Source organism: Euprymna scolopes, chromosome 46, assembly GCF_053919585.1.
Source record: "Euprymna scolopes isolate OS-2025 chromosome 46, ASM5391958v1, whole genome shotgun sequence".
Classification (NCBI taxonomy): domain Eukaryota; kingdom Metazoa; phylum Mollusca; class Cephalopoda; order Sepiida; family Sepiolidae; genus Euprymna; species Euprymna scolopes.
The window spans coordinates 17,960,957-17,985,956 of NC_136527.1; the positions used below are offsets into that span (position 1 = coordinate 17,960,957).

General features: G+C 36.8%; 1 protein-coding gene across 3 annotated transcripts in view; it reads right to left on the reverse strand.

The window, feature by feature from the left end:
• Positions 1–25,000, reverse strand: part of LOC145271119 (uncharacterized) — a 310,201-nt gene that overhangs the window by 267,900 nt on the left and 17,301 nt on the right. For 2 of the 3 annotated variants that reach the window (XM_080126659.1, XM_080126658.1), the window contains exon 3: positions 7,191–7,373. The exons of the other annotated variant lie outside the window; for it this stretch is intronic. In XM_080126659.1, the coding sequence (XP_079982785.1) occupies positions 7,191–7,373 (183 nt within the window). The remainder of the gene's footprint in view (positions 1–7,190; positions 7,374–25,000) is intronic. 3 annotated transcript variants of the gene reach the window in all.

Consider the following 25,000-nt stretch of genomic DNA (forward strand, 5'->3'; position numbering starts at 1 on the left):
AGAACTTCCCATTTTCCATGACATCATACACATGTTAAAACATGTCTTCTTTCACGTGTTCTGGAAATGCGTGTCCAAAACTTTTTCCTTTGTTTACAAAAGGAATTTTAACCTATATTCCCAGTAACCTATATTTCCAATATGTTAAAAACATGTTTATTAAATTATCTTGTAGTTGCATTCTTTCAATTGAATTTTCGTAACAGAATTGACAATGCACATTCGTTTCTTGAAACTATTTTATCTCTAAGCTAAACAATGGGTTGTTTTCACATTCCATTTTTAATTCTCTCTCGTAATCTATTTCTAAACCTAAATTACGAGGTTCGAATTTCGTCTATGCTATTTCATTTTAACTAAATCTCTCTATTTATATACTTACATGAAAAGGGGACAGCCCTTATAATGTAACATTCTCATAACGAGATCGGTTCTACGCATGCGTCAGATGACGTCATGACCTGATTTAGTTTAAATAGTTGAAGAACTGACCGAATTTCATGTACGTGCTAGCTCAGTTGGTTAGAGCGTAGGGTAATTATCTAAATCTTTTGGGTTCGAATCGTGGTGTGAGATTTTTTTTTTTCCGATTTTTTAAATTTTAATATTGAAGCAGTGTTATTTAAGCCATTTTTCACGTAACGTTCGTTTTTCTGGGTTTTTTTTACTTCGCTTATTCTTAGACCGACCACACACACCCAAAAACACCCGGGTACCCACCGATTTTTGACATTTTAATATCGAAACAGGCTTATTTAAGCCATTTTTCACGTGTTTTTCTTTTTTTTTTTGGTTTTTAGTTTTAACGTTCGTTTTTCTGTTTTCTTTTTTGTTTTTGTTTTATCGATTTTTACACTCAACATCGTCCGTTCGCCTTACGTTAGTATTTTTGTGTTTTTTGTTCAATGTTTTGATTCTGAAAATTGGAAGAGAAATTCAATATGGCGTAATGGAAAAATATAAAGTTATCTGCAGTTTCTCTTCCAATGTTCGGATTTTAATCATGTCAATCACATTTCAATTCCTTTTGACGGAATAATCGTTGCTATTTCTTCTGATGAGTTAAGGGCATAATAGATTCACTGATTGATATAATAATTAAGTGATTGATTTTGCGCTACGAAACAGATACTGTCAAGAATTGTATAAGTCAACTGAATTAAAGGAATAAATAATAAGATGGTCAACATCATGAATTTTGGAATATAACTTTTTGTCATTTATTCTCTCTCTATATGTATGTATGTATATATGTATGTATGTATGTATGTATGTAGGGCGAATGAACTCTTTTTCTGGGTCAACGGCCAACTAGCACAGTGTATATTTGTGTGTGTGTGTGTGTGTGTGTGTGTGTGTGTGTGTGTGTGTGTGTGTGTGTGTGTGTGTGTGTGTGTGTATTGGGGTGGAGAGGGCTCCCGTAAGCCGTGGTGAAGGCAACCTCTCTAGGAGAAGCAAATCTCTGATTTAAAAAACAAAGCGAGAGACCAGTACCCGCATTAAGCTGATCTGCAGTTTATTTTGTTGCTGGCTATCTTGCTCTTGCTTGTTGCTGGATCTCAACATTTTGAACCGAGAGAGAGACTTAGCTGTCGTACAAAGCTAAGACTCTGTAACATCATCTTTGTATAGATACTCCCTCAGGCATTTGGGCTCATGGATTTTAAATGTCTGAGGGAGTGGCACTCGTCTGACAAGACGTTGCAATCATCATATATATATACCTATGAAGTTGATTATATATGGAAAGATGGGTAGATACATCTGAATGGACTGTAAAAAATACAAATGTGACGTTACTGTTCCTATTCCCTTGCCTCTCCACGAGGGCAGAGTTAAACACTATGTACCATTACTCTTTCTATCTGTCCGTCTGCCTCTCTCTCTCTCTCTCTCTCTCTCTCTCTCTATCTATCTATCTATCTAGCTCTCATTCTATTTTCGTTCCGACTTCATCAAAATAAACGCATCATGTCTAATGAGAAAATACCGGAAACCTGTCAATTGGGATTCAACTGAAACGTATGCACATATGTCACCAAAAAATGTTTGTATAATTAACAGGTGTCAGTGTATAATTATATTTTAAAAATAATATATATGCCGCTCCCCATTTAAGGGGGTACCAAATTGGTCAAAGGGGAAATTATTCCCAACTCGCATTTAGGTAAAAATGCAATTTCGTATAAATAATTGAATTCATTCAAAAAGTATCGTTAACAAAAACAAAAACACACACACACACACACATATATATATATGAAGTTGAGTATATATGGGAAGATGGATAGATACATACATATGAATGGACTGAAAAAGATGGACAGATATCAGTGTATTTGAAAAATACAAACGGTGACGGACACTGTTGATGATGTTAAGTTTGAGAAAATGATTTAAAACTAAAAAACTATGCAAAATACTATCAGAAACCCACCGAATATGTCAGACTATGTCACAATAACATATAATCAGTAGGTGTCTGACACTGTTTTGTATAGTTTTTAACTGATTTTCCCAAACTTAACGTATTCAACAGAGTCCGCGACCATTCGTCTTTTTCAAATACATAGATAAACACTGAGTTTTTTTTTTGAACCGATTAAACATTTTACATTAAATAAAAACACTAAAAAAATTATCCAGTTAGATAGAAACGTAATTAACCTTACCTTTGCTTTCATTTATTCGTTTTTGGACAACTTTTTCGAATCTGTGTATAGTAACCCCCCCTTACCCAAATATTAATTAAAAACTCACGTTTTTGAATACAATAAAAAAGAAAACTATTTAGCGTTTCAACGTTTTAGCAAAATGTTTTTTAAAGCACCATTCCATCATTCCTCTGTATGTCTGTCTGTCTGTCTGTCTGTCTGTCTCATTCCATTTTTGTAACAAAAAGACGTTTGTATAATAAACAGACTATATATATATATATATATATATATATAACTACTTCATTTATTCACATAAATTTAATATACGAAAGTATAGATTTATGCGTAAACTTTAAGTATTTACTTCAAAAGTGCTCAATACGTAGGTAGAGCTAGTTAGTAATTTATAAAATATATATGGCGATTAAGCTACACTGAATATTCTGCGTTTCATCCTCGTTTTTATATATGTTGAGGATTTCTGGTTAGCCAATCAGCTTTCTAGTATCAAAAAAAAAAAAAGGAGAACGTCTACCTAAAACCACTAACCTAGTTCTAAAACAGATCCTTTGTTTGATAAAATGCATGCCCATTGGCTGATAGGAAGGGGCGCGGTGGATACTAGAAAGCTGATTGGCTAACCAGAAATCCTCAACATATATAAAAACAAGAAGCAACCACAGAATTCGCGCATAAGCCTGACGAATCCTATAGTTGGATGAAACGCAGAATATTCAGTGTAGCTTAATCGCCATATATATTTTATAAATTACTATATATATATATATATATATATATATATATATATATATATATATATATATATATATATATATATATATATATATGTACCTATGAAGTTGAGTATATATGGAAAGATGGGTAGATACATATATCTGAATGAACTGTAAAAAATAGAAATGTGACGTTACTGTTCCTATTCACTTGCCTCTCCACGAGGGCAGAGTTAAACACTATGTACCATTACTCTTTCTATTTGTCCGTCTGCCCCTCTCTCTCTCTCTCTCTCTCTCTCTCTCTCTCTCTCTCTCTCTCTCTCTCATTCCATTTTCGTTCCGACTTCATCAAAGAAAACGCACCATGTCTAATGGGAAAATACGGGAAACCTGTCAAGGTTTCGAGTTCATTATTTCAAGATGCATGAATATTTATGGATCAAATATTGGTTTCCATGTCTCGTTCGTTTCGAAAGGACAGCACAGTTGTTCGGACAATGCGTGACGATGAGGTTCGTGGCAATATCAGAACTTTAACATCGTTACCATCACGAGACGAGAGTTATTATAACTTTGATATGATACTCGTATAAAAAAAAAATGATATTCGATATTATTAATAACACCAGAAAAAAATCTTATAGTAACACTACACGTTAATAGACCGATAAGTTGTATGTAACAGACTGTTCAAACCACAAAGAAGAAGAAGACGTCGACGAAGGAAAAGGTGGAGAAGAAGAAGAAAAAAGACGAAGAAGACGACGACAAAGAAGAAGATAAAGAAGATAAAGATGATGGAGATAAAGAAATAAGAAGAAAAAGAAGAAGGAGAAGAAGAAGAAGAAGAAGAAGAAGAAGAAGAAGAAGAAGAAGAAGAAGAAGAAGAAGAAGAAGAAAAAAAAAGACGAAGAAGACGACGACAAAGGAGGAGATGAAGAAGATAAAAAAAAGATAAAGAAGATAAAGATGATGAAAAAGATAAAGAAATAAGAAAAAGAAGACGACGACGACGAACAAGAAGATAGAGAAGAAGAAAAGGATGAAGAAGAAGAAAAGAAGAAAAAGAAGATGAAGAAGAAGATAAAGAAAAAGATGAAGAACATAAAGAAATAAGAAGAAAAAGAAGACGATGGAGAAGAAGAAAAAGAAGAAGAAGAAGAAGAAGAACAACAACAACAACAACAACAACAAGGAGGAGGAGGAGGAGGAGGGTAAAGGAATCAAAAATACAAGAACTAGGTAATTATCATTCAGGAGAGGAGGAGGGAAGATCAAATTACTAAATTAGATCATCATCATCATCGGCTTAAAGACGAAGAAGACGACGACAAAGAAGGAGATGAAGAAGATAAAGAAGATAAAGATGATGAAAAAGATAAAGAAATAAGAAAAAGAAGACGACGACGACGAACAAGAAGATAGAGAAGAAGAAAAAGATGAAGAAGAAGAAAAGAAGAAGAAAAAGAAGATGAAGATGAAGATAAAGGAAAAGATGAAGAACATAAAGAAATAAGAAGAAAAAGAAGACGACGGAGGAGGAGAAGAAGAAGAAGAAGAAGAAGAAGAAGAACAACAACAACAACAACAACAACAACAACACCACCACCACCACCAACAACAACAACAACAACAACAACAACAACAACAACAAGGAGGGTAAAGGAATCAAAAATACAAGAACTAAGTAATTATCATTCAGGAGAGGAGGAGGGAAGATCAAATTACTAAATTAGATCATCATCATCATCGGCTTAAAGTCCGTTTTACATGCCGGCATGGGTTGGACGGTTTTAAAAAAAATGCCTTCCAAAGTAACCTATCTTTGAGCATGTAAAATCATGTCTAAACATTAACAAAATAAAAACAAAACAATAATACTACTCGTTACGTCGCACGTAAGAAACCCTTTAAATCAGAAGAAATGGCTGGCTATTTTTTATAATTTCAGGTTCAAATGAACAGCTACACAAGGAATTGGAATACACCTTACTAAAGCCTGATTGTCACAGCTGGTGAATTTCAAAAATGCAATCTGGACGTGAGGACACTTTAGAAGAACGATACGCAATAAAATTCTGTTTTAAACTTGGAAAAAATGCCACAGAAACGTATGGAATGCTTCAGACTGCTTTTGGACCATCTTGCATAAATCGAGCATCATTTTTTGAGTGACATAAGAGATTCAAGGAAGGCAGGGAGTCTGTGAGGGATGATGAGAGGTGTGGAAGGAGTAAGGAAGTCAGAACACCACAATTGATTGGCCAAATAAAGAATCTCATGGATAAAGACTGTCATGTGTCTATAGAGACAATAAGTGCACAGTTTGATGTCAGTGTGGGAACTGCATACATAATTATTTGCGAGGAAGATTTGCATGAAGTTTGGCCGAAGGATGCTTAGAGAAGATCACAGACTATTTGCGCAAGATAAGCATGAAGCCAGTTCCTCGCCCTCCAATAGTCCAAACCTTGCTCCCTGTGACTTTTGGTTATTCCCTAAGCTCAAGGAAAACCTTAGAGGCTGTCGTTGATATGCTCATACAAGAGGAGTTCGGTAGAGCCTTACAGAAATTGTTGGAATGATGTAACAAGTGGATTGCTATTAATTTATTTATTGCGGACTTTGGCCAAGATTAAAGTGTAGTATCTGTTCCGGCAGATGCTGCATTTTTAGACCATTGCCCTTGTGGTAATAAGTTATTGGTCCATGTAGGGTCAACCCTATATACCATGACAGCAGTACCAGCTCTACCTTCCCTCCCCTTGGGAGAGCTGGTCTCCCCTTCCCTTTCCTCTTCCACTCCATATTAAAAACGACCTTGTGTCACATTTTGCTTACGTGGAGAAGCAAATAAATAACTTTATAACAGGTGCACAAAAGAAATATAAAAATTGAAATATTGAATCCTCATTAATTTATCTGCGGACTATTATCCTCATCTTTATTTATTGTTGTTTCACAATGTTTCAGACAACTATTCCTCTGGCCTTCGTCATGTGGTAACCGTGATGGAATAGGAACTCCGAATCTCCTAATTGCATTCTCAGCAATCACTGCCATCCGTAGTTGTTATCGTCTCATCACGTTTTTGGCCAAGTAAGCCTCTGGCCGGCTTTTGGGTAGGATTGAAACCACTATCTTCAGACAATTCTCACCTGTTACAACCTGACGAGGGCCAGAGGAATAGTCGGCCGAAACGTTGTGAAACAAAAACTAATAAAGATGAAGATAACAGTTTGCAATAAATAAATTAATAAATAATACTCATCTCAATGAGTACAGCATAATCACATTGACAGACCGGTTTTCGCCAGATCACCGAAGTTAAGCAACGTTGAGCCTGGCCAGTACCAGATGGGTGACCATTTGGGAGGGCTAGGCGCTGTATGTACCTTCTGGGAAGATTGGGCGTGGGGCTAGCACCCTCACCCTGTAAAAAAAACTCTTCGCTACAAAAAGCATCTACAAAAAGTTGTAGATAGCCTATGCCCCTCCCCAGGGGCTCAAGGGCTATGGATGGATGGAGTAAATAATGGTCAATCAATAATTCCTCATTATCCAACAACATGGAGACTGTCTGCACAACAACCAAGGGCTATGGATGGATCTCAATAATGAATTCCAATTGAATAATAAGTGGATTGCTGCCGGAGGAGATTACTTCGAAGAGGACTAGAGTTTCATATGTGTACTATCATTAAAAATGTCCATACGAAAAAAGTCTAGAAGCTTGTTGAAGGCACATTGTATGTTAAATAAAAATATAAGCAGAAACAAAAAATGGATTTCTTACTTTGGTTTGATGGTCTCTGTTGCCCAGATGTATACGTAGCTGAGCTGTTCATGGATGAAAAAGATTGCTTGTGAGAGACGAGAGACGAGCTATTCTGCCGAGGGTAACCTTGCTGGACAGACTGCCGACCTGCCACATTGGTGTTGGCATTATTACTCTCAAAAGAACTGCCCCAACCAATCTCTAGAAAAAAGAAAATACACTTTAAAAAAAACAAAAAACTTCAGTGTGACAGATTAATCATCTTACAGTTTTTTTTATAGAGAAATATACGAATGAGTCTCCTGTGGAATTTCCACAGGTCCCGCTAGTTATGCAGTATTGTGTTTCAGGATTAACCAAATAATACTGATTGTCAATCTTCTCTTTGAGAAGAGGTTGGTTTATTGCCAGTTGCCTGATACGAGGATGCTCAGGCATTTTGTGTAGGCCAGGGCGTGCTAATTTTAGTGCGCTCACCAAACTACATCTGACCTTATACCTAAGGTAGATTAAAAATTATTGAATTTCAAAAAATTTTCAAATCTACATTTACCAGAGAAAGAAAGAAAGAGAGAGAGAAGGGGATGAGGACGAGAGAGAGAAGTAAGAAAAAAAGAGAGGGAACAATAAAGAGAAAGAGGAAGTAGAGATTGTTTATTTTATTTCCACAATTTTTTAAATACACGTTTACCACTTCAGTTGTATTTAATTGCGTAAAGAAAAAAAAATTTCTTTCTATTTTTTGAATAATAGACGTATTCATGTTTTTCCCCATTTCATTTAATTTGTCCAAGTAAACGAAACTTTTAATCAGTTTGAATGATTTTATATGTATAAGAATTCAATTAAATTATTGTATTTCACAAATTGTTTCCATACAATTACGATATAACCTGATTCTTTTTATTAATAATCGAGATGGCGTTAACAACTAATAGGGTTATCTTCCCTTTGAAGATTGATTGTTTACAGCAGGGGTCGGCAACTCATTCGACACCGCGGGCTGGATCATATAATGATGGGTCGTGGGGCCGTGGGCCAAACAAAGGTTATTAATGAAGAATTAAAGAAAATTACATGTGCAGACACCTGTCAGCCTAAATAATGAAAATCATAATTAAAATGATAATGAAAATTATAATGAAAATCATAATAAAAATAATAATTAAAATAATAATTAAAATGATAATTAAAATCATAATGAAAATATTAATGAAAATCATAATGAAAATCTTAATGAAAATGATAATGAAAATGATAATGAAAATCATAATAAAAATAATAATGAAACTCATAATGAAAATGATAATGAAAATAATAATGAAAATCATAATAAAAATAATAATGAAACTCATAATAAAAATGATAATGAAAATGATAATGAAAATCATAATAAAAATAATAATGAAAATCATAATAAAAATGATTATGAAAATGATAATGAAAATAATAATGAAAATCATAATAAAAATAATAATGAAACTCATAATAAAAATGATAATGAAAATCAATGAAAATCAAAATAAAAATCATAATAAAAATCACAATAAAAATAATAATGAAACTCATAATAAAAATCATAATGAAAATCTTAATAAAAATCATAATGAAAATCATAATTAAAATCATAACAAAAATCATAATTAAAATCATAATGAAAATAATGAAAATGATAATGAAAATAATAATGAAAATCATAATTAAAATTAACATTGAGAAATCAGAAAAAAAATCTTACACTAAACAGCACCTAACAAAAGTAGGTTTTCCTAAAGGAACGTTAAAATACTTCAAAGTGAATAAAGTTAACTAAAGTGAAATGGATGAAACTATGACGTGTATGTTTGAAACTGTTATTTAAAATTATCACAAATGAAAAGTATCACAAATGAACCACACACACACACACACAGAAATCGAAAAGATGCATGCGAGTACAAACTTACATATGCATACATGCGATATCATCCACACATCCATGTATATATATAAACACACATATTTAGATATCTGCTATCTCGCATGTCAATCCCTTTTTTGCTTTATCATTCATTTTACTTTTAAAAGATTTAATGAGGGGGGGGACCAGCTCCTCAAAAAGTGGCACTCTGGAAGTAGACAAAAATAAAGTTGATTTAGTATAGAAAGGTTCCCACCCCCATTGACTAATGAACAAATTAACTTGAGTGTAGCATCAGAACATATACTACACTCTAATCCTGGCCTGTGCCATGGAGGTGGAGACAGGATCAGAATGCTTTCAAATGGAACTGAAATGCAGCATGATAATACATTAAAATCAAAATTTAATTCCCAAGATATTTCAGTAATTGTTTTTTTATGCAAAATATATTCTTCCAGGTGATTTGGTTGGTTTTGTTTTATGGCATATCAACCCTTTTCGGGTTATTTAATGCCGAATCCAAAGATTTTGAAGAAAAATATTTTTAATAGAATATATTTGTTGTTTTCAAGTCGGTTTCTATTTAACCCATAGTTGAAACCCTAACAGGTACTACCACTCCGGATCAGAGTGGACCTGGGAGCAATGGTAATTAAAGGGTGACTCCACACTCCCCAAAGCCCGCAAGCTGGGACCTCACCACTGGATATAGTTTAAGGTCATATCCAGGACCTCTTCCAAGTGGAATACATTTTAAAATGAGTGACCCACACAAAAAAGATGGTGTCTTTGTTTGAAATTACCTATCAATGTGAATAGCATTTTTTTTTTAAAACTAAAGTAAACTAAATACAATTAGACTGACTGATATCTTGCAACAAGTTTGTTCTTAGTATCAACAAGTTTGAAATCAAATATTGAGACCCTCTCAATTAATAAAAGTCATCAAGTTTCTCATTAATTCTTCACGGGGGTAGTGTGCTCTTGTTCCGTCAGGCATGACTGGATAGAGGTCCTAAATAATTCGCAATTACTGAATGAAGAAAATAAAAGGTTCTGTTCGAATTCCCGAGTTCGACAGAAACATTCCCGAGTTGATTAGATATACCTGTTCTGTTCTCCACCCGGCAACCTCTCTCCCACAGAAGAGACGTTGTGAGCCTGTCATTGTTTTATCGTTATTTCCATGGCAGGTGCTCGTCTGAGCTCCAATCTCTCGTTCCCCCTCGCCAATCTTTCACGAAAAACATCTGTCTAGCTGAATCCACTGTGAAAAATTTCCCCCACTCTTTATCTGTGCCTAAATCAAAACGTGGATTCCATGAACAAAGCTTCTTTCTTAGAACTGCACGCCTGTGGAACTCTGTTCCGTTTGCCTGCTTCCCACCATTTTTTTTTTTTTTACATAGGCATCACCACATTATCAAGGCCCAGAGGCCACTCAAGGATAAGGGTTAAAGAGTGTACAGTAGAAATTGGTCAATATAGTAATCATTAGTAATGAAAATTTGGTAAATTTGATAACTTATATGAAACGGCTCATCAAGAACTTATTAACTTTAGATTTGAACACAACCATATTGTAGTCCGCCGGAAAGCAGGAAAACGGAAGACAATTCCACAGGCATGCAGTTCTAAGAAAGAAGCTTTGTTCATGGAATCTACGTTTAGGTTTAGGCACAGATAAAGAGTGGGGGAAATTATTGATAGTGTTTACAGCTAGACGAGTGTTTCTTGTGAAAGTTTGGCGACTACAACTTGGATGTCTTCAAGTCCAACGTTAACAAATTCCTAATGAACCGCCCCCTTAAGTAAACTTCATCAAATCTCCACACTAACGTAATGTACTTGCAATAACCCTTATCCCTGAGTGGCTTCCGGGCCTTGATAAGTGGGGACCACTGTGTAAAAAAAAAAAAAAGAAGGTCGGAGGTTACATTGACTGAAACGTTGTGAAAATGACACTCAAGATGAGAACAGTAATCCGATGAATCCAAATAATACGAATAACCAATCCTCATCTCAAAAATTCGGAAACGCCACACACACATATTTCATAAACTTTTGAGAAGAAAGTGATGTGTGTGAATTTTATTGTGTGTGTGTGTGTGTGTTTTGTTTTTGTTTGTTTTTTAGTTTTTATTCATTGTAACTATTCTCCTGAAGCGAAGGCGGAAAAGAAAATGAAAGAAAATCTGACGTCTTAGCCGATGTCTCCATGACGCGACCGGAAGTCAAAAGCGTTGAAATTAATCGAAGTCAATCTAATGGTGACGATAACTTGCTAAAATGTCGGCGAAAAAATTCGACCCCTCCTTGTAGAAAACGGCTGAGTTTTAGAGTGAAGGAATTAAGTTTTTTGGCCAATTCTTCGCTATTTGGTTGAATTATTTCAAAACAGTTGTGCATTAAGCAAAACTGTATTTTAAATTCAAACATTTTTCTTCAAACATTTGTAGAGTTGCTCAATTTAATCGTTGTATCTGTTAGTATATAGTCAGCAAGTTTACAATTATTTCGAAATTGATGGAATTATTTTTAATAAAATTCGACTTTACGTCAGTACACTATTCCAGTTTTCTTCCGAATGGTCGTGTATTAAACAACGGTGACGATAAATGTCGGCGAAAAAATCGACCCCTCCTTGTACAAAACGGCTGAGTTAAGGGTGAAGGAATTAATGTTTTTGACCAATTTTTCAGTATTTGTCGCCCGAGACGTTGAGTTTTAAAATGATATCGGGCTTGTCAGGATCCGTCGCATCTGTCGAAAGTTTTTGCCATACATACTGTTGTGTCTGCACAAATAATTAACAAGAACACGGAAAGTAAAGGTATAACCATAATATATTAGGCAGAAAGTTATATACATATTTACATGTCTTCAGATATACTTCAGTTGGAGATATTCCGGCAGGTGGCGTGTTGCATGTCTTACTGGAGGCAACATAGGCGTCTTGCCTATTTGGCGGTCGTTGCAGAACTGCTCCGGTATTGGTGATTGATACCTTTATATATCTCACTTACCCATCTATATAAATTAGTGGGCATCTCCACAACACATACATACATACATGGTGATTGCAACGTCTTGTCAGACGAGTGCCACTCCCTCAGACACTTAAAGTCTATGAGCTCAAAAATGACTTCCATCGCCACAGGACCATTTTAATAGACAAATGCCTGAGGGAGTATCTATACACAGATGATGTTACAGAGTCTTAGCTTTGTACGATAGCTAAGTCTCTCTCTCGGTTCAAAATGTTGAGATCCAGCAACAAGCAAGAGCAAGATAGCCAGCAACAAGTTAAACTGCAGACCAGCTTAATGCGGGTACTGGTCTCCCGCTTTATGTTTTTTTAAATCAGAGATTTGCTTCTCCTAGAAAGGTTGCCTTCACGACGGCTTACAGGAGCCCCTCCACCCCAACATACACATAAACACACACGGTGCTAGTTGGCCGTTGACCCTAAAAAAGGGTTCATTCACCCTCATACATACATACACATAAACAAACACGGTGCTAGTTGGCCGTTGACCCTGAAAAAGGGTTCATTCACCCTCATACATACATACACATAAACACACACAGTGCTAGTTGGCCGTTGACCCCGAAAAAGGGTTCATTCACCCTCATACATACATGGCTTCCTTCAGTCTTGGCAGACTATGGATACCTTTGAAAGAGTGCCTGCGTGTTAAATTATTGTGGCAAGAGTTACACAGTCTCCAACCCCACCTCTCCTGAGTCGATATTGTTGAATACCCGTGGCAAGTGGAGGTTCAAGACAACTGGAAACAATACCGAGATTAGCCAAATGGTCACCCATCTGTTACTAACCAGGCTCAACGTTGCTTAACTTCGGTGATCTGATGAGAACCAGTGTGTCAACGTTATTATGCCGTACATACATACATACATACATACATACATACACGTATACATGCATACATACATACATACATACATACGCACATACATACATACATACATGCATACATACATACATACATACATACATGCATACATACATACATACATGCATACATACATACATACATACATGCATACATACATACATACATACATACATACGCACATACATACATACATACATACACGCATACATACATACATACATACATGCATACATACATACATACATACATACATACGCACATACATACATACATACATACACGCATACATACATACATGCATACATACATGCATACATACATACATGCATACATACATGCATACATACATACATGCATACATACATACATACATGCATACATACATACATACATGCATACATACATACATACATACATACATACATACATACATGCATACATACATACTTTCTCTTTTTTTTTTCTAATTTTCTTCCTTTAAAGATTGTAATGCTGGGTATGGGGCAGCCAAACCAGCTGTCAACATTGCCCTGCTTTTTACTGAAACCAACCGAGAGCTCTTTTTAGTATCCTCGCTGTTCCCTTAAGTGCAATTGTCTGGATCTCTTTTGCACTTGGTTCACCAGGAATATTAGTTAAGTAGTGTGTGTGTGTGTGTGTGTGTGTGTTTGTGTGTGATATTTTATTTATGTGAATACACACAAACACACACTCATATATTTTATATATCTTCCGAGAAGAAAGTGGCATACGTGATTTTTAGTTTGTGTGTGGTGTGTGTTTGTGTGTGTGTGTTTTATTTTTCATTCATTGTAACTATTCTCATTTCTTTTTTTGCAAAGTTGGTGGCAGGGTACGAGTAGGAGAGATGAGAATATTTTCCAAATTGAAATTGATGGCTAAAGAAAAAAAAAAAAAAAGGCAATGAAAATGAGAAAGCTAAAAGGTAATTTCCTTACGTTTCTTGGCTAAAACACTAAATGGAAAAGTGAGTGAAAAAACAAAAGGAAGTATGGCGGAGTGTAATTGGCATAATGGCTATCGACACAGACTCTGCGGAATCAGCATCAGGTCAGGTGACTTTCACATACGTACTCGATGCTTTTGGGGATAGATACGCATATGAAGATTACAAAGCGTCTATTATAAAGTATCAGGCAGTTGTCTGTCTTTTTTGTGTTCACCTAAAAATAAGAAACTACACAAGACACAACCACAAAGTTAACATATTTTTAAGCATTGATTCAGATAAAATATGTGGACATTTTTTTAGTAAGAAACTACATAAGACACAACCACAAAGTTGATATATTTTTTCAGCATGGATTCACATAAAATATGTGGGCATTTTTTGTGCGTATTCGCCTAAAAGTCAGAAACTACATAAGATACAATCACAAAGTTGATATATTTTTTCAGCATGGATTCACATAAAATATGTGGACATTTTTTGTGCGTATTCGCCTAAAAGTCAGAAACTACATAAGACACAACCACAAAGTTGATATATTTTTAACCATTGATTCAGATAAAATATGTGGACATTTTTTTTTAGTCAGAAACTACATAAGACACAACCACAAAAATGATATATTTTTCAGCATGGATTCACATAAAATATGTGGACATTTTTTGTGCGCATTCGCCTAAAAGTCAGAAACTACATCAGACACAACCACAAATTTGATATATTTTCTCAGCATGGATTCAGATAAAATATGTGGACATATTTTAGTCAGAAACTACATAAGACACAACCACAAAGTTGACATATTTTTTCAGCATGGATTCACATAAAATATGTGGACATTTTTTGTGCGTATTCGCCTAAAAGTCAGAAACTACATAAGACACAACCACAAAGTTTATATATTTTTAAGCATTGATTCAGATAAAATATGTGGACATATTTTTAGTCAGAAACTACATAAGACACAACCACAAAGTTGACATATTTTTTCAGCATGGATTCACATAAAATATGTGGACATTTTTTGTGCGTATTCGCCTAAAAGTCAGAAACTACATAAGACACAACCACAAAGTTTATATATTTTATAGCATTGATTCAGATAAAATATGTGGACATATTTTTAGTCAGAAACTACATAAGACACAACCACAAAGTTGATATATTTTTCAGCATGGATTCACATAAAATATGTGGACATTTTTTGTGCGTATTCGCCTAAAAGTCAGAAACTACATAAGACACAAAGTTAACATATTTTTAAGCATTGATTCAGATAAAATATGTGGACATTTTTTTAGTCGGAAACTACATAAGACACAACCACAAAGTTGATATATTTTTCAGCATGGATTCACATAAAATATGTGGACATTTTTTGTGCGTATTCGCCTAAAAGTCAGAAACTACATAACACACCACAAAGTTTATATATTTTATAGCATGGATTCACATTAAATATGTGGACATTTTTTGTGCGCATTCGCCTAAAAGTCAGAAACTACATAAGACACAACCACAAAGTTGATATATTTTTAACCATTGATTCAGATAAAATATGTGGACATATTTTAGTCAGAAACTACATAAGACACAACCACAAAGTTGATATATTTTTTCAGCATGGATTTACATAAAATATGTGGACATTTTTTGTGTGTATTGGCCTAAAAGTTAGAAACTACATAAGGCACAACCACATAGTTAATTTATTTTTTTCAGCATTGATTCAAATAAAATATGTGGACATTTTTTTAGTCAGAAACTACATAAGACACAACCACAAAGTTGATAAAGACACAACCACAAAGTTTATATATTTTTAAGCATTGATTCAGATAAAATATGTGGACATATTTTAGTCAGAAACTACATAACACAAAACAACAAAGTTGATATATTTTTTCAGCATTTTTTGTGTTTATTCGCCTAAAAGTTAGAAACTACATAAGACACAACCAAAAAGTTGATAAAGACACAACCACAAAGTTTATATATTTTTAAGCATTGATTCAGATAAAATATTTTGACATTTTTTTAGTCAGAAACTACATAACACAAAACAACAAAGTTGATATATTTTTTTAGCATTTTTTGTGTGTATTCGCCTAAAAGTTAGAAACTACATTAGGCACAACCACATAATGTATTTATTTTTTCCAGCATTGATTCAGATAAAAAATATGGATATTTTTGCGTGTATTCGACTAAAGTATAAAAAATACATGAGACACAACCACAAAATTGATATATTTTATTTTTAGCATTGATTCACATAAAATATGTGGACGTTTTTTGTGTGTATGCGCCTAAAAGTCAGAAACTACATAAGACGCAACCACAAAAGATATATATTTTTTCAGCACTGATTAACAGAATATGAACGCATTCTCTTCTTTTTTCTTTTTGTAATATCCATTCTTTTGGGAGTCAACAGGAATAAAGTTAGTGTGAGGGTTGACATTTAGAACGTTTTTTTTTTTTTTATCGACCTTTGGTGTGAAATGAAACTAGTGGTAGAGAAAGGAGAGGAAGTGATAACGAGGGAGAGAGAGAGGGAGAGACAGACAATGGGGTAATAGAGAGAGGAGAGGAGGGAGGAGAGGAGGGAGGAGAGGAAACAGGAGGTAAAAGCAAGAGATAAGGAAGGCAGTAAGTAGATAAGAGAGAGAGAGAGAGGAAGAAGGTGAAAAGGATAGAGAGAAATTAATAGGGAGAGAGAGAGAGAAGTAAAGTTAGAAGTTTTAAAAGATGTTCTTAGGTTCTTCTCCAAAGTTTACTTTTTGAACGGAATAAAAAATATGGTAATAGTTTCGAAAACTCATTTTTTTTTTTTCTTATGTGTTAATTCCGAGCTATAGCGGAATCTGCAATGATAGGTTTTTGACTCCACAAGGATTATTATGCTGAGAATCCGCCCATCTCATTAGCGACCTTCCTCTTGGCCCTGCGACTTCTAATGTAATAACAGAAGTTGCTTGGTTTGGTTTGGTTGTTTTGTTTTATGGCATATCAACCCTTTTCTGGTTATTTAATGCCGAATCCAAAGATTTATTTAATAGAATTTGGAAAAAGTTCAGTTTTGTAGAAGGTTTTTATTCTTCAAGCTTTTTGTATCTTCAAATATTTATTTGTAGTGTTTGGTTTGGTTGTTTTGTTTTATGGCATATCAACCCTTTTCTGGTTATTTAATGCCGAATCCAAAGATTTATTTAATAGAATTTGGAAAAAGTTCAGTTTTGTAGAAGGTTTTTATTCTTCAAGCTTTTTGTATCTTCAAATATTTATTTGTAGTGTTTGGTTTGGTTGTTTTGTTTTACGGCATATCAACCCTTTTCTGGTTATTTAATGCCGAATCCAAAGATTTATTTAATAGAATTTAGAAAAAGTTCAGTTTTGTAGAAGGTTTTTATTCTTCAAGCTTTTTGTATCTTCAAATATTTATTTGTAGTGTTTGGTTTGGTTTGGTTGTTTTGTTTTACGGCATATCAACCCTTTTTCTGGTTATTTAATGCTGAATCCAAAGATTTATTTAATAGAATTTGGAAAAAGTTCAGTTTTGTAGAAGGTTTTTATTCTTCAAGCTTTTTGTATCTTCAAATATTTATTTGTAGTGTTTGGTTTGGTTGTTTTGTTTTACGGCATATCAACCCTTTTCTGGTTATTTAATGCCGAATCCAAAGATTTATTTAATAGAATTTGGAAAAAGTTCAGTTTTGTAGAAGGTTTTTATTCTTCAAGCTTTTTGTATCTTCAAATATTTATTTGTAGTGTTTGGTTTGGTTGTTTTGTTTTACGGCATATCAACCCTTTTCTGGTTATTTAATGCCGAATCCAAAGATTTATTTAATAGAATTTGGAAAAAGTTCAGTTTTGTAGAAGGTTTTTATTCTTCAAGCTTTTTGTATCTTCAAATATTTATTTGTAGTGTTTGGTTTGGTTGTTTTGTTTTACGGCATATCAATCATTTTCTGGTTATTTAATGCCGAATCCAAAGATTTATTTAATAGAATTTGGAAAAAGTTCAGTTTTGTAGAAGGTTTTCATTCTTCAAGCTTTTTGTATCTTCAAATATTTATTTGTAGTGTTTGGTTTGGTTGTTTTGTTTTACAGCATATCAACCCTTTTTCGGGTTATTTAATGCCGAATCCAATTATCAATTATCATGTCTGAATGCAACGCAATGCCAGAAATCGTTTGTTGTTTTTATGTCTTGAATAAAATATTTCCTTTTTGTGTAAAATTGGTAAATTGTGAGAAAGCCAACGAGAATGCTGGCTAGCTGTTATATACTCTTTTTTTTCCTTAAGTTATTTTTAAGAGATCAAGGGAGCTAACTCCTCCTGGATCCAACATTTGATTCCGTTACAATTTAAATTTATATCTACGGACTTTTTTAAGAATCGATGCTGTTCCCTTTATGGCTGCTATTTGTATTTCGTTACGGCTTAGTCTTCCAACGGTTGCTTCTAAGTATTTCTGATTGGTTTGGTTTGGTTGTTTTTTTTACGGCATATCAACCCTTTTCAGGTTATTTAATGCCGAATCCAATTATTTTGAAAACAGCATTCATGTTGCATCCAGTTATTTTGTAGAAGGTTTTTATTCTTCAAACTTTTTGAATCTTCAATCGCTAGTTTGTAGTGTTTGGTTTGGTTGTTTCGTAGTGGATTTTCCCATTTTTGTTCCTTGCCCTGCAGAACTTCAATTTACGATAGTCTCGTTTTGATATTGTGTCCTTCATCCTTCCACCCCCACCTCTCCCATTATTATTATTATTATTATTATTATTATTAATATTAGTATTAATTTGCCATTTTGTTTTACTTTTGAAAAAGTTCAGTTTTGTAGAAGGTTTTTATTTTTCAAGCTTTTTGTATCTTCAAATATTTATTTGTAGTGTTTGGTTTGGTTGTTTTGTTTTACGGCATATCAACCCTTTTTCGGGTTATTTAATGCCGAATCCAGTTATTTTGGAAAAAAAAGTATTCATTATTGCAGTTGTTTTTGTTCTCAGCCCTGCAGAACGTGATTTAGTTCTGCAAGGGAAAGGGTTTATAGTATTCTTGGTTGATGCGTTTTAGGAATCCAGTAGGGAAGTGGGTGTGGAAAAAGAAAAACGGAGGGAAGGGGCTGCTTATGTATTTAATTATTTATTTATTTTTATTTTTTTTGTTTTGCGACTTTGCAGAACCTGGTTGAGTTGTGCAAAAGAGTGGAAAAAAAACATTTCAGTCAGGAAGCCACTGTTTTTCAGACGGCCTGATCTGGTAACACCATTGGATGCAGTTTAACGTCTTGCCCAGGACAACAACACCTGCAACGGTGGCATTGTTCTCCGTCTGCCTGCTTCCCACCTGACTACAACTTGGATGTCTTCAAGTCCAACGTTAACAAATTCTTAATGAACCGCCCCCTTAAGTAAACACTTCATCAAATCTCCACACTAACGTAATGTACTTGCAATAACCCTTATCCCTGAGTGGCTTCCGGGCCTTGATAAGTGGTGACCACTGTGTAAAAAAAAAAAAATGTCTATGTCGTCTTATTTACAATTCCCGCACATTTCTCCTTTCTTTCCTTTCATTCAATTCTCTTTCCTTCCTTTCTCACCCCCTCTCTCTCTCTCTCTCTCTTGTCTTTCTCTTCTTTTCTTTCTCCTCCCCCCCTCTCTCTCTCTCTCTCTCTCCTGTCTTTCTCTTCTTAGGGATAAGGGTTATTGCGTGTACAGTAATCAATGGGATAATATATTTAAATCTCTTTTTCAATGAATAAAAAGAGATAGAGAGAACTATGCATTTCACGCAATGTTTTGTTTTTCAACCCCACAAAACACCTGCATGAAACGTTTTTAACTTCATCACAAAGTCGGGCACAAGGTTAGAAGCTAGATATAGGGGTTATTAATGTAGAAGCCCCCAGCTCCCTGAAAAAGGGCCACATCATTGTGCCACCTCTTTATCTTTACTATTATTACTATTATATCAAAGTCATTAATGTCTTTCTCTTCTCGGGGATAAGGGTTATTGCGTGTACAGTAATCAATGGGATAATATATTTAAATCTCTTTTTCAATGAATAAAAAGAGATAGAGAGAACTATGCATTTCACGCAATGTTTTGTTTTTCTTGAGTGGCCTTGATAAGTGGTGATGCCTATGTAAAAAAAAAAAAATTATAATGTCAACATGGTTTTAACTTTTATGGTTCACTGGAACCATAAACACCTGTCATTCAAACCCAACCGACATGCTCTATCCTTCTCAACCCCACAAAACCTAACCCTAACCCTAACCCTAACCCACAAAACACCTGCATGAAACGTTTTTAACTTCATCACAAAGTCGGGCATTTTAACTTCATCACAAAGTTTTACGGCATATCAACCCTTTTTCGGGTTATTTAATGCCGAATCCAATTATAAATTATCATGTCTGAATGCAACGCAATGCCAGAAATCGTTTGTTGTTTTTATGTCTTGAAAAACTATTTCCTTTTTGTGTAAAATTGGTAAATTGTGAGAAAGCCAACGAGAATGCTGGCTAGCTGTTATATACTCTTTTTTTTCCTTAAGTTATTTTTAAGAGATCAAGGGAGCTAACTCCTCCTGGATCCAACATTTGATTCCGTTACAATTTAAATTTATATCTACGGACTTTTTTAAGAATCGATGCTGTTCCCTTTATGGCTGCTATTTGTATTTCGTTACGGCTTAGTCTTCCAACGGTTGCTTCTAAGTATTTCTGATTGGTTTGGTTTGGTTGTTTTTTTTACGGCATATCAACCCTTTTCAGGTTATTTAATGCCGAATCCAATTATTTTGAAAATAGCATTCATGTTGCATCCCGTTAAAACAAAACACCTGCATGAAACGTTTTTAACTTCATCACAAAGTCGGGCACAAGGTTAGAAGCTAGATATACAGGTTATTAATGTAGAAGCCCCCAGCTCCCTCAAAAGAGGCTACGTCATTGTGCCACAGTAGCAATAACATGTCCTTCACAATTGTCTGATCTCTTTCCTGCTTCCTTTGTTCCAGCCTCTTTGACTCATTGATCTAGTGGTCTTCATCAGTTCAGTTTTGATACCTCATTGTAATACAGCTTACTATTCCAGTAGCTTCTTTCCAATGACTGCAAGGTGATGGGACTCTCTTCCTGCTCACTGTCCCCCCCCCCTATAACCTGGGTCTTTTCAAGACCAAGGTTATGCAAGATCAAGGTTATAGACATCTTCTGTTTCTTTTTTTTTTTTTTTGTTCTTACAAGGTAGTCACCACTTATAAAGGCCCGAAAGCCACTCGGGGATAAGGGTTATTGCATGTACAGTAATCAATGGGACAGTATCATAGTAATCGTTAGTATTGGAGATTTGATAAAGTGTCTTACTTAAGCAGGCGGTTTATCAGGAATTTGTTTATGTTGGACTTGAAGACATCCAAGCGGGTGGTTTATCAGGAATTTGTTTAGGGGGGAAATTAATTGATAGTGTTTTCAGCAACACAAGTCTTTTTTGTGAAAGTTCAGCAACGGGGACTTTAGATTGGAGCTCAGACGAGCACTTGCCAAGAAATTAATGATAAAGCAGAGACAGGCTCGCAATATCTCTTCTGTGGAAAAGAGGTTGCAGGGAAGAGAAAAGGGCATCCTCCACTAGGCAATGAAGTCTATTTTAAACTCCGTCAAGGCAGGATAAGTCCCTTCTAGCAGCTACTGCCCAAATGTGGCAACAGTACTTCAACCTTGGACATACTTAGCTCTTATACAGGTAGAGAATTACATCAGCAGTGAGATATCTACTGGAGTAGTAGAACGATCTCATAATTTTTCAGCAACCTTGGCAACAGATTTGATGTACATGTTCAATTTCAGATCAAGAGTAAAGGTCAAGTCGCTTTCCGACTCTGTCTGACTCGAATCCATCTCAATATATTGGAATTACCCCGTTTTTTTATGACATCAGAGACATGATCAAACAATGTGACTCCCTCACGTTTCAAATTATATGTGCGCTTTGCACATGCATCCACACGCTCCTAATATATATATATATATATATATATATATTAAACATTAAAGGGAGATAGATATATATCTTCTTCTTCTTGCTCGTCCGTCGAAGTCGACGATGACCAAGGTATCAATCAGTTCGGCGTCAGGGGTTTGTGGGTCCTGAGATGGCTGATGAGGCCAATCCGTGCTCGGCAGACTCTTCCACACTCTGGACACGTGAAGGCGGTATCGGCAGGCTGTGAACCGGCAGCTCTCTCCTTCCTCCTCTTGCGCTTCTGCTGGTCGTGTGTCATGCGTTGATTCTCTGCCCTGTCGGCTCCTAGGCTGATGACGCAACACCAGGCCGAACGTTTAGCAGCGCGACTCTCCCAAGACTGGGGGCTGATGTCAAAGTCTTTTAGGGACGTTCTCAGACAGTCTTTATATCGTTTCTTTTGGCCCCCTGCATTCCGCTTTCCCTGGCTGAGTTCCTCATAGAAAAGTTGTTTGGGGATTCGGCTGTCGTGCATGCGATAGACATGACCTGCCCACCGGAGCTGGGTTTTGCGGATTATGGTGGTGATGGTATGGAGCCCCGCACGCTTCAAGACTTCTGTGTCAGGAATTCTGTCTTGCCAGCGGATGTTGAGAAGATTACGGAGGCATCTGAGGTGGAAGCCATTCAACTGTTTTTCATGTCTTTTATATGGCGTCCAAGTTTCGCAGGCGTAGAGTAGGGTTGTCAGGACGACCGCTCGGTATACTTTCAGTTTGGTTGCGAGTGTAATGCCTCTCCTCTTCCACACATTGTCTCTAAGTTTTCCAAATGCACTGCTCGCTGTGGAGATCCTATGGTTAACCTCAATGTCAATGTTGGCGGTGCGGGAGAGGGTGCTGCCAAGGTAGGTGAATTGCTCCACAGCATGGATCTTCTGCCCTTTGACAGTGATGCCGGGTTCATGGTATGCATCTCCTGGGGCAGGTTGGTACATAACTTCTGTCTTCTTTGTACTGATGGTGAGACCAAAGTTGTCACAACTGGTGGAGAATCCGTTCATTTGACGTTGCATCTCTATCTCATTTGGGGCACAGTCATCGGCAAAGAGAAGGTCTCTGATGATGGTTTCCCTCACTTTCGTGACTGCCTGCATTCGCCTGATGTTAAACAATTTCCCGTCACATCGGTACTTGATGACAATGCCAGAGTGACTGTCTTTGAAAGCGTCCTGGAGCATGGCAGAGAAAACCATGCTGAAGAGCGTCGGGGCTAAGACACAGCCCTGCTTGACCCCGTTGGTCACAGGGAAGGGCTCTGAGTAGTCACCGTCATCCAGGACACGAGCGGTCATGCCCTCATGGAACTGCCTGACAATGGCGATGAACCTGTCTGGACAACCAAATTTTTCCATGATCCGCCAGAGGCAATTTCGGCAAACAGTATCAAAGGCCTTGGTCAGGTCGACGAACGTGGTGTAGAGGCCCCGGTGCTGCTCGACACACTTCTCCTGCAGTTGGCGTGCAGCAAAGATCATATCAGTCATCCCGTGGCCCGCTCGAAAGCCACACTGGCTCTTGGGAAGACGACCATCTTCAAGGTGCACCAGCAGGCGGTTGAGAAGGACGCGGGCCAGGATTTTCCCAGCGATGGAAAGAAGGGATATCCCGCGGTGGTTGTCACATGACTGACGATTTCCCTTGCGTTTGTGAATGTGAATGATAGTAGCATCACGAAAATCTTGGGGTAATTCTTCACTCTCCCACATGGATTGGAAGAGTTCTGTTAGTCTTAAAAGCAGTGTAGGTCCACCAGCTTTGTATACTTCTGCTGGAATTGAGTCGGGTCGGGGGCCTTCTCAGAGGAAAGTTGCTTGATGGCTTTGCTTAGTTCCTCTGACGAGGGTGGGATGTCGAGCTCCTCGTTGATAGGCTCCTGGCGTAGTCGGTCGATGGCTTCATCGTTGATGGAAGATGGTCGGTTTAGCACGCTGTTAAAGTGCTCCGCTCATCTATCAAGGATCTGCTTTTTGTCATTCAAGACAGTTGTTCCATCGGAGCTAAGCAGGGGGGAGGAGCTAGAGGACTGGGGACCGTAGACAGCCCTCAGCGCATCGTAAAACTTCCTCATATCATGGCTATCGGCATGCTCCTGGATCTCATCTGCTTTGGCGCTGAGCCAGGCATCCTGCATGGAGCGGAGTCTGGCCTGCACCTTGCTGCGGATGTTGATGAAGGCAGCTTTCTTTGCGAAACACATGGGGTCACTCTGATGTGCACAGAGAAGTTGGCGTTTTTCCTCCAGGAGGGGCTAAATCTCAGAGTCATTTTCATCAAACCAGTCCTGGTGCTTTTTTTGCTTGGGTCCAATGATTTCGAGAGCGATGGAGTAGGTGGAGTCTCTGAGGTGTGCCCACTGATCTTCAATAGTGTCCGAGATGGTGAGGGGGACAGATAGCTTGTCGTTGATTGCTTCCTGTAGCTCATGGATGACATCTGGACTTTTAAGTTTTTCCAGGTCAAGGCGCTTTGTGACTTTCTGGCCCTGAGGCCGCCTCTTGGGTTGGATGTAGAGGCACATTTTGGATATGATCAGGCGGTGGTCTGTCCAACAGTCGGCACCACACACAGCCTTGGTCAATCTTACGTCTCTCCTGTCCCTTGCCCTGATGATGACGTAGTCAATCAGATGCCAGTGGTGGGAGCGTGGGTGCATCCACGACGTCTTGCTATGGGTGGGTAGGCGGAACATGGTGTTGGTCATGGAAAGGTCGTGTGCAGCGCAAAGGCTGAGAAGCTGTAAGCCGTTGCTATTGCACTTGCCCACTCCATGGTGGCCAAGAATCCGGTCCCAAGTGGAATGGTCCGTGCCAACACGGGCATTGAAGTCGCCGAGGACGATGAGCTTCTCTCTCTGCGGAGCAGCGGAGATGAGGCTTTCCAGATCTTCATAGAACTGGTCCTTGGTATCTTTGGGGTTAGACATGGTTGGTGCGCTGATCAGTGTGGCGGTTCTTGCCTTGCTGAGCGGGAGTTGCATCTTCATCAGCC